General features: G+C 55.4%; 1 protein-coding gene across 3 annotated transcripts in view; it reads left to right on the top strand.

Annotated features, from left to right (window-relative positions):
- SLC1A7 (solute carrier family 1 member 7) overlaps positions 1–16953 on the top strand; it is a 47557-nt gene that overhangs the window by 19094 nt on the left and 11510 nt on the right. For 2 of the 3 annotated variants that reach the window (XM_012776280.2, XM_075998493.1), the window contains exon 3: positions 8198–8413. The exons of the other annotated variant lie outside the window; for it this stretch is intronic. In XM_012776280.2, the coding sequence (XP_012631734.1) occupies positions 8198–8413 (216 nt within the window). The remainder of the gene's footprint in view (positions 1–8197; positions 8414–16953) is intronic. 3 annotated transcript variants of the gene reach the window in all.

The following is a 16953-nucleotide window of genomic DNA, read 5'->3' as shown; positions in this document are numbered from 1 at the left end:
TTCATGCTTGATCTGTGCACAGGTCCTGGAGGAGAGGCCCCTGGTGCCTGAGGTACTAGGAAGGAGGGACCCCAGAGGGCAGTAGGGCAGTGCCACCAATAGTGTCCCATGATGCCATGCCGGTCTCTGTGCCCCTTCCTGTACCCTTCTCCCCCTCACCCCCCATTCCGCCCCGAGCCCTGCACTCTCCCACCTTCCCCATGAATCCAAAGCGGGGCCAAACAGACCGGGTCCGTGTGGCCGCAGTGGGCAGCCCGGGCCCAGTGTGGGGATTTCACTCTGGCGCCAGGAAGGACTTCCTAATGCGCAGCACCAGCCCACAGGGGAGGGGCTGACTCAGAAGGTGGGAGTTCTCTGTACTCTGAGGTGTCAGCAGAGGTGACAGAGGAATTTCTGCCCCTGGGAGGGGGTGCTGGGGCCAGGTGGCCCTGTCTGTAGCTAAGAGGGAGTCAGGGCATCCTCACAGGAGGAGCCGGCTTGAGGGTGGGGCTGTGGCATCGGGAAGCACAACCCGGAGCTCATGTGAGGTTTGCTGTCAGCTGCTGGGCCTGTCGTCCGCTCAGGGGAAAGAAGCCATGATGCTTTGATAGGCTGAGGGGACCCGTCTCACCCAAGGACACCTAGCTGCCTCCCTCCTGCAGCCTGCTAGGTGGCCCCCAGCAGCTGCCTCCCAGGGCCCAGCGTGGGAGAGCCTCTGGGGCTGGGTCAGCTGAGGCCAGAGCTCGAGGACTTGGCTGCCAGGCGCGGGACTCCTTGCTGTGTCTCAGGTCCTCCCGGTGCCAGGACGTCATGGCCAGGGTCCAGGCCTGCTTACTCACTGCGTGACTTTAGCAAGTTGCCTGCACCTTCAGTGGCTGGGGGGTCACCATCTCTCACAGTGCCTCCTTCCAAGGCAGGGCAGCGCAGCTAGGAAGTTATTTCTGGTGCTGAGCTGGGAGGCCCCTGCCTGTCCCAGCGTCTCAGGTCTGCTCTGCTCCAGGCTCCCGGCACCTCCCCCTCAGCAGCGCCCCCCAGGCCTGTGTGTCTGTCACCTGCCACCTACTCCCGCTGCCCTCTATGGGACACACCCCTCTCTGACCCTTTCCCAGCAGGTCTCAACGTCCAGGCAAGTCTGTGGCATCTCCAATGAGCCCCAGGCTTCTGGAGCCACAGGCTAAAGGCCCACCAGCCCTTTGGCAGCACACGTCCCAAGTGACTCACCACGCTGGCAGCAAACACAGTCCCAACGTCCCCTACCCACGTGCTGCTGCAGCAGTTCAGCCTCCTCCTCCAACCCCAGTGTCTGTGCTTTCCGAGCTGCTGGAGCCAAGTACGGCCCAACATGTGTCTGTGTTCAGTCTCATCGTGTCAGAATTGGCCCATGGTCCCCGCCTGTCAGAGTCTGCTTAGAGTCCCAACTCTCTCCTCCAACACATTAGCTGTCCCTCCCGGCCTCCTGTCCCCTGCAAATCTGATCCACATGCTGCCAGTGGCCTTGGCCATGCCATTGATAAAAATGACCAGAAAGCAGAGGGCTGAAGGCAGAGCCCTGAAGCACACTTCTAGAGACCCTGTCTACTGCCTGAGACAGTCATTCGACTCTTGTCCCTTCCCCAAGTCCCTTCTCTTCTCAGATTTCTGGTGCCAACTATCTTTTCTTTTTTTTGAGACAGAGTCTCACTTTGTTGCCCAGGCTAGAGTGAGTGCCGTGGTGTCAGCCTAGCTCACAGCAACCTCAATCTCCTGGGCTCAAGCAATCCTCCTGCATCAGCCTCCCGAGTAGCTGGGACTATAGGCATGCACCACCATGCCCAGCTAATTTTTTCTATATATATTTTTAGTTGGTCAATTAATATCTTTCTATTTTTGATAGAAACGGGGTCTCGCTCAGGCTGGTTTTGAACTCCTGACCTCGAGCAATCCGCCCGACTTGGCCTTCCAGAGTGCTAGGATTACAGGCGTGAGCCACCACGCCTGGCCAAGTGCCAACTATCTTGATATCACACAGACATACAGTGCCAGGGGCATTCCCCTAAACCTGGCGATGGGACGGAGCCAAGTCCAGGTGACTTGCTCTCAGGGAACCTACAATGGATGCTCAGTCATCGGGGCTCACAAATTGTCCTCTTAACAGTCGGGTCTAGAATGTCACCCTGGTTTAACATCACACACATCAGCAAACCTGCACCCAGGCCTATGCCAGGCCCTGGGTTCTGAAGACCTACAACTAAACTGGATTTAGCCCTGCCCTGGAGGAGCTCCCGATCTGCTGGGTGGGCAGTTCCTTCTCCAAATGACGACAACATGGAGGGATTACTAATAATTGAAATGTATTATTGCCAGGCACAGTGGCTCAGTCTTCTATTCCTAGCACTTTGGGAGGCTGAGGTGGGAGGATGGCTTGAGCCCAGGAGTTTGAGATCTGCTTGAGCAACATACCAGATCCCATCTCTACAAAAAATTAGCTGGGCATGGTGGCGTGCACCTGGAGTCCCAGTGACTGGTAGGCTGAGGTGAGAGGATCACTTGAGCCCAGGAGTCTGAGGCTGCCATTAGCTATAACTGTGCCACTGCACTCCAGCCTGGGTGATAGAGTGAGACCCTGTCTTGAAAAAAAAAAGAAAGAAATATATTGCATACTTATTACATAGTAGGCCCTGTTTTAAATGGGGACTAACCCTCGGGACGAACAATTATCATCCCCATTCACCTTTGGTGGAAACTGAGGCACACCAAGGCTCAGTAACTTGCCCAAGGGCTCCTAGCTGGGGGAGATGAGTCGGGCAGGAAAGAAGCAGCAGCAGGCAGGGCGGTGGGCTGCTCCGCATCCCCTGCCTCACTCACTCCTTCCCTGCCGGCCTGCCCTGTGCCAGAGGCACTGGGCATGTGGGGTGAGCCTACTGGCAAGATGCCGTGTAACAAACTGGGAAGCACAGGGTGCCCTGGGGAAGTGGAGATGGCTGCAATCAGGGAGGGCTTCCCAGAGACAGTGAGGTCTAAGCTGAGCTTGGAAAAGGTGAGTGGAGATTTGCCCAGTTGGGGAGATTGGATCAGGGGAGGGAGAGGAACAGGAATGATGGACAGAGGTCCAGGCAGGAGGAACAACCAGTGTGGAGGCAGAGTTGGGGAGATTGGATCAGGGGAGGGAGAGGGTCAGGACTGATGGACAGAGGTCCAGGCAGGAGGAACAACCAGTGTGGAGGCAGTTCAAGGAGCAGCAGGGAGATCACAGAGGCTGCAGTAGTGTGAACACACAGAGGAGAGTAAGTGCAGCCCTGCAGCAGACCCAAAGCCATAGAAGGAGTTTGGACAGTTCCTGAGGGCAACGGGGAGGGGCCCTGGCAGTGGGGTTGCCTGTGGCTCTCTGGGGCTCTCTCTGCAGTGAGGGGCACAGGGAGCTGGGGGCAGAGCCACAGGGAGTTGTTTCCATCCCACCCACCTCTTTGCCACCAGCCCTTGGTAGATGGCCGAGTGCCCAGGCCTCCCAGTGGGAGATGGGGTCATGGCTCCCAACTCAGGGCTGAGTGTGAGAACCAGGTGAGGGTCAGTAAGTGGCCTTTTTCTCCCAGGAGCCTGGCAGCCACTGCCTCCCTTCCCCCACCCCTGCCAGCGGAACAATCACCAGATTGAAACTGGCTGGGCAGGAGTCCCCACTGCCTCTGCGGGTTAACGTCTCTAATCACTGCAATCTCTTGATCCGCAATCCCTGGGCTCTGAGTGGTGGCCAGATGGCTTGGGAGGGAGCTGCAGACCTCTGGGCTCCCAGAGGCTCTTCCCTGGGGCCCTCAAGGACCTCAGGGTCTCCCAGGGGCACCCGGCTTGGAGTGGGAGAGACCAGGTTGCCTATTCTCCCCTCCCCATAAATCACAGAGTGAGAAGGTGTGTTTGAAGTCATCCTCGTGGAACCTCCCACTCCATCCGGAAGTCTCCATCTAGCACCACAACAGGCTCCACTTGCATGCCTCCAAAGATGGGAAACTCATTACCACAGATATAAGGGCTGTAGCTATGGGCAGGTCGTGAACTCTCAGAGTTGAACTGAAAAGTCATTATTACATGGACTGGATCACATTAAATACCATGGGCTGGGTGTGGTGGCTCACACCTGTAATCCCAGCACTTTGGGAGGCCAAAGCAGGAGGACTGCTTAAGGCCAGGAGTTTGAGACCAGCCTGAGCAACACAGGGAGACTCTGTCTGTACTGAAAAAAAAAAAATCATGGTCATCCCAAACGAGAAGACCCTCCTTTCCCCACAGGAGTTAAACCAGGCCTGTACCACCAAGAGGCCCTGTGGGAGAGGGGAAACCCCACAAGGTCCTGAATTGGAAATCCCTGTTTCAATCCTGATGCTACATTCCCCAGCTGGTGGCTTAGCCAATTCTCTCTTCCCTTCCTGAGCTTTCCTTTCTTTCTGTAACTCAGATTTGGGCTGTCCCACACCACAGCCACGAGTCATTAGTGGCTATCAGGCTCTTGAAATGTGGTTATTGCAATTGAGAAACTGAACTTTTGATTGTATTTCATTACTTTAAATTAAAATTTAAAACCTGAAACAGTACAAAAATTTTTATATTGCTACCCATTGAAATGACAATTTTTGGATATACCGGGTTAAAGAAAGTATTATTAAACTTAACTTCACCAAAAAAATGAATTTCACCTGTTTGGGCTTTTTTTTTTTTTTTAATGTGACTTCTAGAAAACTTTACATTACAAATGTGGCTCGCATTCTAATTCCACAGGGCAGTTAGAAGGCTGTTTAACGATGGATGGAGTAGGGTGCATGTTGGGTGTCTGGGGAGTGAGGCTCCAGACAGGCGGTGGTTTCTGTGGCGGCTGGGACTCGAGGCGCCGGGCTTTCCACTGCACAAGAAGATATGCTCGTTTAGGAAGAACAGAGAATGTGAAGAAATGTTCAAAACAAAACAAAAATTACCTATAATCCCACCACCCAACGTTAGTTTAAAGACAACTACCGTTAAACTTTCTAGAGTTCGGTTTTTCTGTGCATGCCCATGTGACCAGTGCTCCCTCTCCACCCAGCCCCAGCTTGCAGGCTCTCAGAAAAGTCACTTTAACAGCTTTGCCCCAAAGTCCTAGACACCAAAGAGCCCCAACCCAGAGGAACCCCCAAAAGGCCCAGTGGCAGGACCTCACCTTTCTCGTGACCGTGAGTGCCGGGAGAGATGTGCGCTGCATGTGAAGTCCACGCCCTCCCCCGCTTGGCACTCATTCGTCTCGGCCTGTGCCGGCACCTGCGGTGGCCTGGCACTGCCGGCACCAGGCTGGGGGGTCAGCGGTGGCCAGCAGTTCCTTCCTCACCTGCAGAACTTGGGTCCCAGGTGACGGGATTCTCCCCATTTTACCCACCAACTCTCCTGTCCCAAGCCAGTGGGTGCCCCCTGGGGCGGGGTCGGGGTCCTCTCCCTCTCTCCTGGGTCGGGGTCCTCTCCCGCCCTCCTGGGTCGGGGTCCTCTCCCGCCCTCCTGGGTTGGGGTCCTCTTCCGCTCTGTGTAGGACCTGCACCCTCCCCACATCTGGGCCTGTCCCCGAGTTGGCACCTCCCTGTGTTAGGCCTCTTCCCCAGAGGGCCCCCCCGAGAGGCCCTTTATCCTTTTCTGAAATCCAGTTTTCATCTGCACCCCTCCCACCATCCCTCACTCGTGTGTACGCGTCCTGGCCGCACTTCAGGGGCGCAGAGCTACAAAGGATGCGGTAATTTTTTTTTTTTTTTTTTTTTGAGACAGAGTCTCCCTTTGTTGTCCAGGCTAGAGTGAGTGCCATGGCGTCAGCCTAGCTCACAGCAACCTCAAACTCCTGGCTCAAGCAATCCTCCTGCCTTAGCCTCCCGAGTAGCTGGGACTACAGGCATGCGCCACCATGCCCGGCTAATTTTTTGTATATATATTTTTAGTTGGTCAATTAATTTATTTCTATTTTTAGTAGAGACAGGGTCTCGCTCAGGCTGGTTTCGAACTCCTGACCTTGAGCAATCCGCCCGCCTCGGCCTCCCAAAGTGCTAGGATTACAAGCGTGAGCCACCACGCCCAGCCAGGATGCGGTAATTTGCTTTTTCCACTTAGCATTAAATTAGGAGCATCTTTCCAGGACACCCCCACTTCCAATGGCTGCTATACGGCACCTTTTAATCTAATCTGCGTCAGTGATTTATTAAATCAGTCCCAGGTCTGTGCCCCTACAAATACCATCTCAGTGACCCTCCTGGTACAGGTTTACCTTTTTTTTAAATTAAGACAGAGTCTTGCTTGGTGGCCCCAGGTGGAGTGCCGTGGCATCATCAAAGCTCACAGCAACCTCAAACTCCTGGGCTCAAGGGATCCTCCTGCCTCAGCCTCCCCAGTAGCTGGAACTATAGGCGCTCGCCACCACGCCCGGCTAATTTTTCTACTTTTGGTAGACATGGAGTCTCGCTCTTGCTCAGGCTGGTCTCGAACTCCTGCGCCCAAGCAATTTTCCCTCGGGCATGTGCTAAAAGTCTGAATAAACGCATGAAAGAGGACAGGCCTGCAGGGCCTGAGTTCCGGTCCAGCTGGCACCAGTGTCCTGTGAGACCTCGGGCAGGTCTTCGTCTCAGGGCCACGGCTTCCCTGTGGCCTGAGGCGGTTGGATTTGACTGAGGGGGGTTCTTTTGTGGTGGGGGGACTGTTTGGCCCTGGCGGGGATAATCTCTCCTGGGTAATGGTTGCAGGGCGACCCTTCATTTCCTCTGGGTGCACAATCCCATTACAAGCCTGTCAGGATTTATGTCTGAGACCCACCCTAAGCCCATCACTGACATATGGCACCCTGGCAGATGAGCAGGAGCAGAGATTGTAAACACTGACTCATTCATTCACTCATTCCTTCACTCCTTCACTCAGCAATCTGCTATCAAGCCATGCCCTGGGCCAGGCTGTGCCTGGCTCTGAATCAGACCCTGAACCCTGAATCAGGGTTGAATCAGACCCTGGCCCAACCCTGGAGGCCCTTGCAGTAAACAGCAAGTCAGTGTGGTGGGGGCCAGGACAGAGGGAAGCACAAGGACTGCGGGAGCCCAGAGACTGGACCGTCACTCAGCCTGGTGGTCAGGGAAGGCTTCCTGGAGGAGGGGACCCTTAAACTGGGGCTCACTGTTAGCCTGTTGCTACTGGGGGAAGAGCAGGGCACTGCCTGGGGACGGGTTGCTGTGCTCAACCCCAGTGCCATGAGGAGTCTAATGATAAGAGGAGCCGGATGAGGGATTATCTGCTCTTGTTTACATGATTAAAGCCAGACAAATACTTCCTTTATCTGAAAGAATGAAAGGGCTTTGGGGAAAAATCCTTTTGGCAGCAAAGCAAAACACAAGCATTTCCTTAATTAATCTCTCTCTCACCCACACCCCACCCCTGCCCCCACCACGGCCACAGGAAGAGCCTCCCGGGCTCTGGGCCCTGGCTCTGGTGGGCAGGGCGCCCAGGTCAGCGTGGCCAGAGGCGGGAGGCGCCAAGAGGAGAGAGACCCGCAGGCCCCTGTGAGGGCAAGTCTGGGCCCAGGCCCCAACCCAAGACAGCCCCAGGGTGGTACTGCTCATGGCCCCATTTTACAGATGGGGACCCTGAGGCCCAAAGATGGGGGAGTGAGTTGCTTGCCTGAGGTCACATAGCCAGTTGGCAGACCTGGAGCTAGGACCCGGGCCACCCACTCCAGCCCAGCGCTCACTCGGTTCATTCAGGAAACCTGCATGAGTGTGGTGTCAGCCCCCAGCACTGGGAAGGAAGTCAGTCGTGTCCCTCCTCTCAGGGGCCTCAGTCTGGTGAGAGAGACAGAGGAGGAAACGGTCAGTGACAACCAGGGTCATGACAGAGGCGGCTGGGGACCAAGGGAGCCCCAGAATGGACTCCTAACTCTGTGGGACAGGCAGGTAGACCGGAGAGGTGACCCTGGGCTAGCTCTTGCCTGCGGTAGGAGTCAGGCAAGTGAAGGAGAGTCTCTGAGGCACCAGCACAGGCCAAGGCCACGAGGGGTGACCACGCTCAGCCTGCGACCTGGGCACGGGGGAGAGGGCAGAGCAGAGGGGCCGGGCGGAGCCGTGGGACCAGGTCACTGGGGGAAGGGACTCGCTGGGGCACTGTGAGGGTGCCGGCACGGCTGGAGGGGGCCAGAGTGGGCAGGCCTGGTGCCTGGCCGGGCTTGGGCCTCCCCCACCCGCAGATGCTGACCCACCTGATGTCCCAGCTTGATGTCCGGCCTCGCCTCCCTGGATGCCAAGACCTCCAGCCGCCTGGGCATCCTCACCGTGGCGTACTACCTGTGGACCACCTTCGTGGCCGTCATCGTGGGCATCATCATGGTCTCCATCATCCACCCGGGCGGTGCAGCTCAGAAGGAGACCACGGAGCAGAGCGGGAAGCCCATCATGAGCTCGGCCGACGCCCTGCTGGACCTCATCAGGTAACTCGCCACCCACACACTGCTTGGGGAGGCCCTGCCCTGCCAGGATCCCACACAGCCACACACAGAGGGGTGCAGGGGCCACGATTGCCACGCGTCTGCTCCCATAGCCCCTGGGCTTCCCGCTGGGCTCACACTGCATCTTCTGCCCCAGGCTGGGAGCACCTCGAGGGCAGGTCCGCTCTGCAGCCAATAAGGTGCCCAGGGTGCTGCCTCCGAGAGGTGCTCGTGCACACCCAGCCTGTGAGGCGGGAGGCCAGCAGTTACGGCTCCCTCCCTTTCGTCATTGGTCCCCTTTTTTCACATAAGAAAACAGGGATCAAAGAGGTGACATGACTTTTCCAGGATCATCCAATAGGTAGATGGTGGAGCCAGGATCGACCCACTCTTGTCTGACTCCAAGGACAGTGCTCTTGCCCTGGGGTGCCACACCTTAGCCAGGTCAGCTCTGGACCACATTTCTCTATCCTGCGTCCTACCCGCAGGAAAGTGCTGCAGACCCAGCAGCAAAGCCACCTGGGACTCCCTTTCCCAAGTCTCCCTCAAGGCCACCCCTCCTCTCCTTCAGGCATCCGCCCCCTCTGCAGTGCCGGCTCTGTGCCGCACCCTTGCGCTGGAGGAGCAGAGTCTCGCAGGAGAGAAGGACCACCGCAGCCAGCGACAACGGGAGGCAGAGGCTGTGGGTGGGGCGAGGTCAGGGGCGGCAGGGCAGCAGAGCCGCCCTGTAGTAGTCTAAGAGTGGCAGAGAGGGCACGCCCGGGCTAGGCAGGAGCTCGGCACAGGTCCTGAGCTGTGAGGGCGTGGTGCGGAGTCCCAGCTCATTCCGAGTGACTGGAGCGAAGGGGTGAGGGGCAGGAAGGGGAGAGAGGCGGGTGGAGTGGCTGTGGATGGGGGTGGTGAAGGCAGAGCCAGGCCTGAGGGGGTACCCTGGAGGGCACATTGGCAGGAGGTGGGTGAGGCGCAGGGGAGGGTGGAGGAGGTGGGTGCTGACTGCCCGACACGCAGGTTTCTGGCCTGAGCATCCACGTGGACAGTGGTGTGGTCACCGAGCCACGGGATGGCCCCAGAGCAGGTGCTGGGGGAGATGTGAGCTGCTGGTTGGCCAGTGGAGAAGGAGGTGTGGAAGCCACCAGGTAGAGGTGCTAGGTGCAACCCTGGGGCAGAGGGGCTCCCCCCCAGACTGGCAATATGGGCTCCCGGAGGCCCGCTCCCCTTCCAGTCAGGTGCAGGTATGGGCCCAGTCCTGTCTGACATTAAAACTGCACACTCATCCGATTTAAAACAAACCCCGCCCTGGCCTTTTGGATACGACTTGGACGTGGAACGCTGCAGTGGGAAGGGGGCCGTGGTGAGTTTGCTTCTCTTTCTTGCTCCACCTGCTCCCTGCTGGGAGAGGCAAGGGGTGGGCTAGGAAGGGCCTGCTAGAGCAGAGATGGGGTGAGCTGGGGTAGGTGTTCCCTGGTTGTGTTTCTTCAGGGGTACTTTGATGGGTTCTTTGGAGCCCTCCTGTCTCCGGTATCTCACCTGCTGTCCCGTGACTCAGTGATCCCTGTTATCTCTGGCTGCCTACAGCGCCCTCCGCAGGCCTGACCTCTGGCCAACTCCTCTGCTTGGTGACTGACTCCCTCTGGGTGACCTTGTGGGCAGCAGCCCTTCTGCAAGGTCCAAATCTGGCCCAGGGGAAGCACACACATCCTTGCTGGAAGTGCAGGCCTTTCCCAGGGCCTCTGGACATGAGTCAGGCACCAGCCCCTACATTCCTCAAGTCCCAGGGGACACAGGCCAAGGCCTCTGAGTAGTTCTCTTGGCTTAAAGTTAGGGAGAAGCATGAAGCATTCCTTTCCTCCCCACGGGGATAGATGCTCATCACACAGCCCCGCTCCCTCTCTCTAAAGAAACTCTCTCTGTATCAGTTAGTTACTGCTGTGTAACAAACCAACCTATGACTTACAGGCTTAAAATGACAGTCACAAGTCTAGAGGTCAGCTAGAAGTTTCTGCTGACTGGGACTGAGCTCGCACATGTGTCTGCAGGCAGCTGGTGGCTCAACTGGGAAACAGTTGGTCTAGGGTCATCTTGGCTGAGACGACTCAGCTGTGCTCCCGGTGATCATTATATATCCCAGCAGGGCGGCCAGGATTTATTTCTTGGTGGTGACAGGATTCCAGGAGAGAGCTGGCCTCAGCATTTTCTTATGATGGAAGTAGAGGAGGAGAGGAAATAAAAACATGCAAGTGTTTTTTTAAAGCCTTTGCTTTAGGCAAGTCCACTAACATCCTCTTGGCCAAAGCAAGTCACGTGGCCAAGCCCAGACTCAGGGTGGGAGGGGACCAGGGTGTTACAAGGCAAAGGAAGCCCACCAATTGGGGCATCAGCGCAATCAATCCGCCACTCCCTCCGCTTCCGCAGGGAAATCTCTAGCTCCTCTTTTATCCTTTGAAATTTGTGTTGAACTCAGGGTCTGAGAGTGCTAGCGGGTTCGTTCCTATTGCATGTTTCTCACCCATAGCGTCTGGAACCAGAAGGCAGCCAGCAGGGCTGTTCTGTGCGCACTCACCAGACTGGCGACTCTTCGTCCCTACCAGGGCTGTGGGCACCTTCTGCACCCTGGCGCTCCTCAGTTGTCTTTCTGGCCTGGGAACCTCTCATCTGAGCTCAGAGTCTCACTGTATGTGTCTAAGGCATCTCAAAATTAACACGCCCCCCCATAATTCTACCCTTTCCTCAGCCCGCCATCTGGGGCTGCCGTCTCTCATTCACTCACCTCCTGCACCCAACTCCTCAGCAAATTCCGTCAGCTCTACCTTGAAAACCACGTCCCAAACCACGGCCCTTCTGTCCCCTCTGCCACCCCCGCCATCGGCGCCCGCTCCAGCGCCAGCCTGGCCGCAGCTTTCTCTTGGCTTCCTACGGTCTGTTCCCAGCCCTGCAGCCAGGGAGCTCCTTCCCCAGCCTGCTCTCAACCCACCACATTCCACACGACCGATCGTAATCTGCACGTGGCTCCCCGGCCCTTGGTGATCCCCCACTGCATGCCACGCTGGCCCCGCCACTCGGACCGGACCGTCTGGGTGTCGTCGCCCCTCTCTGGACGGCCCTTCCCGCAGAGAGGCCACAGCTCCTCCCTCATGCCTCCGTGTCACCGCCTCCCAGGGGCCCCTCCCCCGCCCTGGCCTGTAGCTCGATTATCTTCTCTGGCTTTACTTTTCCTGTTAGCCTTCATCACTACCCAGCATTGTCTCATCCACGTGTGTCTTTATTTCTTTTTCTGTCACCTCCAGTGGAATATAGCATGCCTGGTGAGGGCTAGATCTTACTAATCTGTTCCCTGCTGTGCCCCAGAGCCTAGAACGGCTGGCACGCAGCAGGGGCTCCGTGTTGCCGGGTGCGCACGTGGGCACGGGCTCATCAGCGGAGTTGGGGCCTGGAGCCCCGGGAGCAGCCGGAATGGCCCAGGGAGAATGTGCGGAGCGAGCAGGTCCCCAGCCGCCCAGGAGGTGGCACAGAGCCCACCCAGCCCAGCGAGCAGCGGGCAGGAGACCTGGAGACCGGGTGTTCTGGAAGCCGCACTTCTAAGTTCCATTAGTTTTAGGATTTGGTGACTGTGAGTCATCACTTCTTGGAGTCTGTGATTCAGAACAGCTTTGCACGTGGTGGGGGGACTTGGCAGTGCCGCCCTCCTCGCCACGGCCTCCCCTGCTCGGGCCTGCGGGGCTCCGGATTGGACACACGTGTCAGAGTCAAATGTTCCAGAGCCTTCCCTGCTCTCCCTTGCTTTTCACATGGAGAAAATTGATCCTTCTGCTTTGAGGCTCCCCCACCCCGACCCTGCTCTCCGCCCTGAGGCAAGCTGCTCTGCAAAACCGGGCGGTTGGGCATCTCCGTCACCATTCCTTGGTCAGAGAGTGGGGCTGCCAGGAGACAGCACATGCTTCCTGGGCCAGGGTCCAGCTCCTAGGAGACCTGTAGTCTCATCTCCGTGCTGCCAATAGTAAGTCACTGCGTGATCCTGGGCAGGCCAGTCCCCCTCTGCAGGCCTCAGTTTCCCCAGTGATTGTCAAGTTTCCTTCTAGCTCTGTGGTTCTGAAACACGAAGGCCCACGAGCCAGGGAGGAGGCGGCGGGTCTGAGAGCTGCGGTTGAGAGGACAGAGCAGAGCAGACCGTGAAGGCCGGGTGGAGGGCTTGGCTGTGAGGCTTTAGAAGTGGAAGCTGGTGGGTTTGGGAAGGAGGGCTGGAGTGGACAGGATATGGCTGGAGACCCGGGATGCCCTGGGAGGGTTGCAGTCACTTCCGTTCTGGTCAGCCCCCCTCTACTGAGCACCTGCTCTGGGCAAAGATGTCATGCTGAGAGCCCGGGAGCCAATACAAATCCCTGCACCAGGCTGCCCACCCTCGCAGGACAGACGGAGGAGGGGGTATGCGGACAGCCACTCCTGATGCTCTGAGGATGTGCAGAAGCTGGGGACACTGGCAGTGAGGGTACCTGGGGCCTCCTGACCCACACTCTGGCCCAGAGCAGGTGCCTGCCCTGTGTTGGTGACTGGACGAGAGCACAGATGACCGGGAAGGGAACGGGGAACTCGGCAAGTGTTGCAAACGGAAGTCAGAGCAGCGTGGGACTGACTGCACGGAGACAGGAGGCCCCACCACACACCTCGGGTGCAAAGATATGTGTCCACGCCTCAAAGATGATCCAGAGGAACACGACATGCCATGTCCCTGGATGACCCGTCAAGGCACGAATTCATTTCCCAGGGCTCCAAGCGGGGGCTCCAGAACACTGACGTCCGCCCACAGTGCAGACGCACAGAATGAAACGCAGGCGGAACACTAATCAGAGCTGGCCCCTTCTCTTTTTTTCCAATCTTATTAAAACACCACAGAGATTACGTAATGACTTGGCTATGTCTACGGCTCCCAGTCACCCCATCCGGAACCGGATGAGGCTCCTGGGAGCTGTGCTTGAGAAGAACAGTCACCACCTTTGGGGCCTGGGCTTTGGACATGGGATTCGGGGCGAGTGTGGAACCATCACAGTGAGAACTTACGAATAGTAGGCGAGGAGGGGAGCTGAGAGGTGGATTCTGGCCCTGCCCGGAGAAACGCGCAGGGAGGCCCAGGGCAGAGCGTGTGGGTATTTGGTAGGCAACCCTGTGGCTGTCTCCAGGCATGTCCTGTGCTTTATGTAGCTGCCACCAGGAGCATAGGCCTCATGGGACAAGCAGGAAGCTTCCTATGGGGGCCCAAAGCCAAAAGACAATGTTGCGCCTTTTCCTATTTAATAATCAAGAATGTAATTATTGATTAAATTCTGCAGGACAAGTTCACTGATTATTAGTATGAGCACACATAGTCAGGAATTGCTTTTGGCTACGGGTTAAGAAAACTCGAAGTGGCAGAGGTTTAAGTCAGGTGGCGGCTTGTGTTTTCCCCGAAACGGGCAGCCAGAGGTGGGCAGCGTTGGTGCCAGGGTTCCAGCTCTGTCCGCCTGGGTGCTCTGCCACGCTCGGCACCCGGCCTTCATCGTCAGTGTGTCTTGTGGTCCAGCCAAGTTGCTAGCCTTTATGTCCATGTTCCAGGCAAGAAAACTGGGGGACAGAACCAAAGGGACCTCTGCACCTCTCCAAGAGTTTTCCAGGAAGCACCACCCGGTGACTTCCACTCACAGCTCCGTGGAACCAGGGTTTGCTGGCAGGACCTGCTGGGCCCTCCACCTGGCAGGGCTCCTCTAAGGAAGGAGGAGAGAATTTCGCCGTCCTGGCCACAGCCCACAGTTTAAATTATTCTAATTTTAAAGGAAAGTGTAAAGAAATGTACACAGTAGGTATAAGTTCCATTTGGTTTCTTATGACCTTTTGGAAGTTCTTAGTTTTTGCTCAGGCTAAAGCAGACTTCCCTCTAAGTTTTACTAGAAAACAACCTTGCAAGTCACTTGAGCTTCCTGGGGCTGTTCCCAGGAGAGATTTTCAAACACTTAACAATCAGGGCAGCACGGGCACCCCCCACCGACCCCGGGCATAGATGCCCAGGGCAGGGGAACCGCTGATCTCTGGCCGGCTGTGTGCCCGCAAGCCCCGGCACGCCCCCAGCACTAACCCCGGCGTACTGGTGCTTCGGGTCTGCTTGATGTCAGGAGTCCTTACAGGCAGCTCCCATTCTGCTGACAAATCTGCTTATAACTCATGGAAAAAAAGTTTTGTTTAAGCTTCTGAGATCCTAGCTCCAGAGCTCTGCTTCTCTCTCTTGTGACAAAACTGAAATGCGTAGGAAGAGGGTAAATTACAGGTGGGTCACAACATAACCATGACCATTCTTGCAAGTTTTGTGCCTTGATAGCTCATTCTCCACCCTCTTCCTCCTGCCATATGCTTACGATGAACCTGTACATTAGCAGCAGTAATGACAGTTTCTGCATCCAACAATGGCTGCCAGGGTGTAGAGCTAAGAAATGCCGCGTATTCATATCCACATCTAAAACTCCGGGCGTGTGTGAGCTGAGCCTTGAAAGAGACTTGGCGAGAGCAAGAGTGCGTGGGTGGGTGGTGCAGGTGGACGAGGCAGCTGAGTGTGAGGCACACGCCTGTTCCAGGAAGGGCGAGTGCAGGAACACACATCTCTCCCAGCGTCTCAGATTTAGGATCAGTTCCTGGAAAGGCATCGTAAGGACACAGATATCAGTGCTTCTGAGACTCTTGACATGAATTGCTAAATTGCTTCCAAAAAAGTCTGCTGTCAGAACCCTGTGAGGGTGCCCATCTCACCAAACCTCCCCAGCACCGTGCATTGTCATTTAAAAAAATACTTTGTCAGTTTGATAAATGACAATACCTTCACTATATTGATGACACTGAATATCGTTTTAAAAGCTTTTTTGGCCATTTATCTTTCTTCTTTTGTGAAGCGAATTGTCTGTCCTATCTGTCCATCATTTTCCTACTGGTATTAATGTTTTGTGGTCTGTTTGTTCGTGCAGCAAATATCCACTGGGGGCCTGATGTGTGCCAGGTACCCCCCTCCCCAGGTGCTGGGAACACAGCAGGGAGCAAAGCAGAGGTCTCCACCCCGCAGGGAGCTGACCCTCTGGGGAGAGGAGACAGACGCTGGACACAGAAGCAAGGACAAGATTTGTAGAAGCTCTTCATAGATTCAGGATGATAGCACCTGGTCCCGTAGTCTCCCCAGTTTGTCCTTTGCTTTATTATTTTAGTGGTATCATAATCTGTCTTGGGAGCTTCTTGTTTTTTTAGTTTTTCACTTTGGCATAATTTTAGGTTTACAGAAAATTACAGATCGTGCAGGAAGACCCATACATCCTCCACCCGGCTTCCCCTCACGTTAGCATCTTACGGGACTGTGGTACATCTGTCAAAACTAAGATATTAAATTGGTACAATACTATTAACTCAATTACAGACCTTATTTGGATTTCACCAGTTTTCCCACTAATTTTTTTAGTGCCATGTTGCCATGGCACTAAATTCCTAAGTGCCATGTTGCACTTAGGAATTTCTAAATTTTTTTTTTTTTTTTTTTTTTTTTTTTGAGACAGAGTCTCACTTTTGTTGCCCAGGCTAGAGTGAGTGCCGTGGCGTCAGCCTAGCTCACAGCAACCTCAAACTCCTGGGCTCAAGCGATCCTCCTGCCTCAGCCTCCCAAGTAGCTGGGACTACAGGCATGCGCCACCATGCCCGGCTAATTTTTTGTATATATATTTTTAGTTGGTCAATTAATTTCTTTCTATTTTTAGTAGAGACGGGGTCTCGCTCAGGATGGTTTCGAACTCCCAACCTCGAGCAATCCGCCCGCCTCGGCCTCCCAGAGTGCTAGGATTACAGGCGTGAGCCACCGCGCCCGGCCAGGAATTTCTAAATTTTAATGTAGTAAAATCTCTTGATTTGTTGCTCATTTTATTCTTAGAGAGTCCTTTCATATTCTGAGAGCTGGTAAAGTATCGACTTATATTTCTTCTAGCTTTTTATGGTTTCATTTTCTAAAGAATTATTTCTTTAAACCATCTGGAATTTATTTTGGCATAAGGTGTTAAATAAGGATCTAACGTTTATTTTTCCAAATAGCTGGTCAGCTGTACAGTATTCCCTAACGAATCCCTCTTTTCTTTGCTGATTTGCGAAGCAACTTTTATCAGATATGCAATACTCGGATGTACTAGGCTCTGTTTCTGGGCTACAGGTTCTGTCCATTGATTGTGCCACTGACATTTGAGTTGGTATCACACTGTCCTGATGGTTACATCTTACAGTGTGTTTTCACATCTGGTAGGATAAGACCCCTCCAGCTTTAGCTTTATAATAAAATATTAATAAGAATAGTGATCCCACTTATGTGCCAGGTCCTGTGTTGGGCTCCCCAGCCAGGATATGCACAACCAAGTCTCACCTTCAAGGCGGCCGCTATCTCGGGGCGGTAGACAGGTCATGCAGTGACCGCACTGCAGCCTGGTGGGGCGGAGGTGACCCGTGCACACAGGGAGCGCGGGGCCTGCCTGGGGCGGTCGGAGAGGGCTGGCAGAGGAAGTGGT

This window comes from Microcebus murinus, chromosome 2 (assembly GCF_040939455.1).
Source record: "Microcebus murinus isolate Inina chromosome 2, M.murinus_Inina_mat1.0, whole genome shotgun sequence".
Lineage (NCBI taxonomy): Eukaryota > Metazoa > Chordata > Mammalia > Primates > Cheirogaleidae > Microcebus > Microcebus murinus.
Note: the sequence above shows the minus strand (reverse complement) of the source record. Positions and strands in the feature narration are given on the sequence as shown.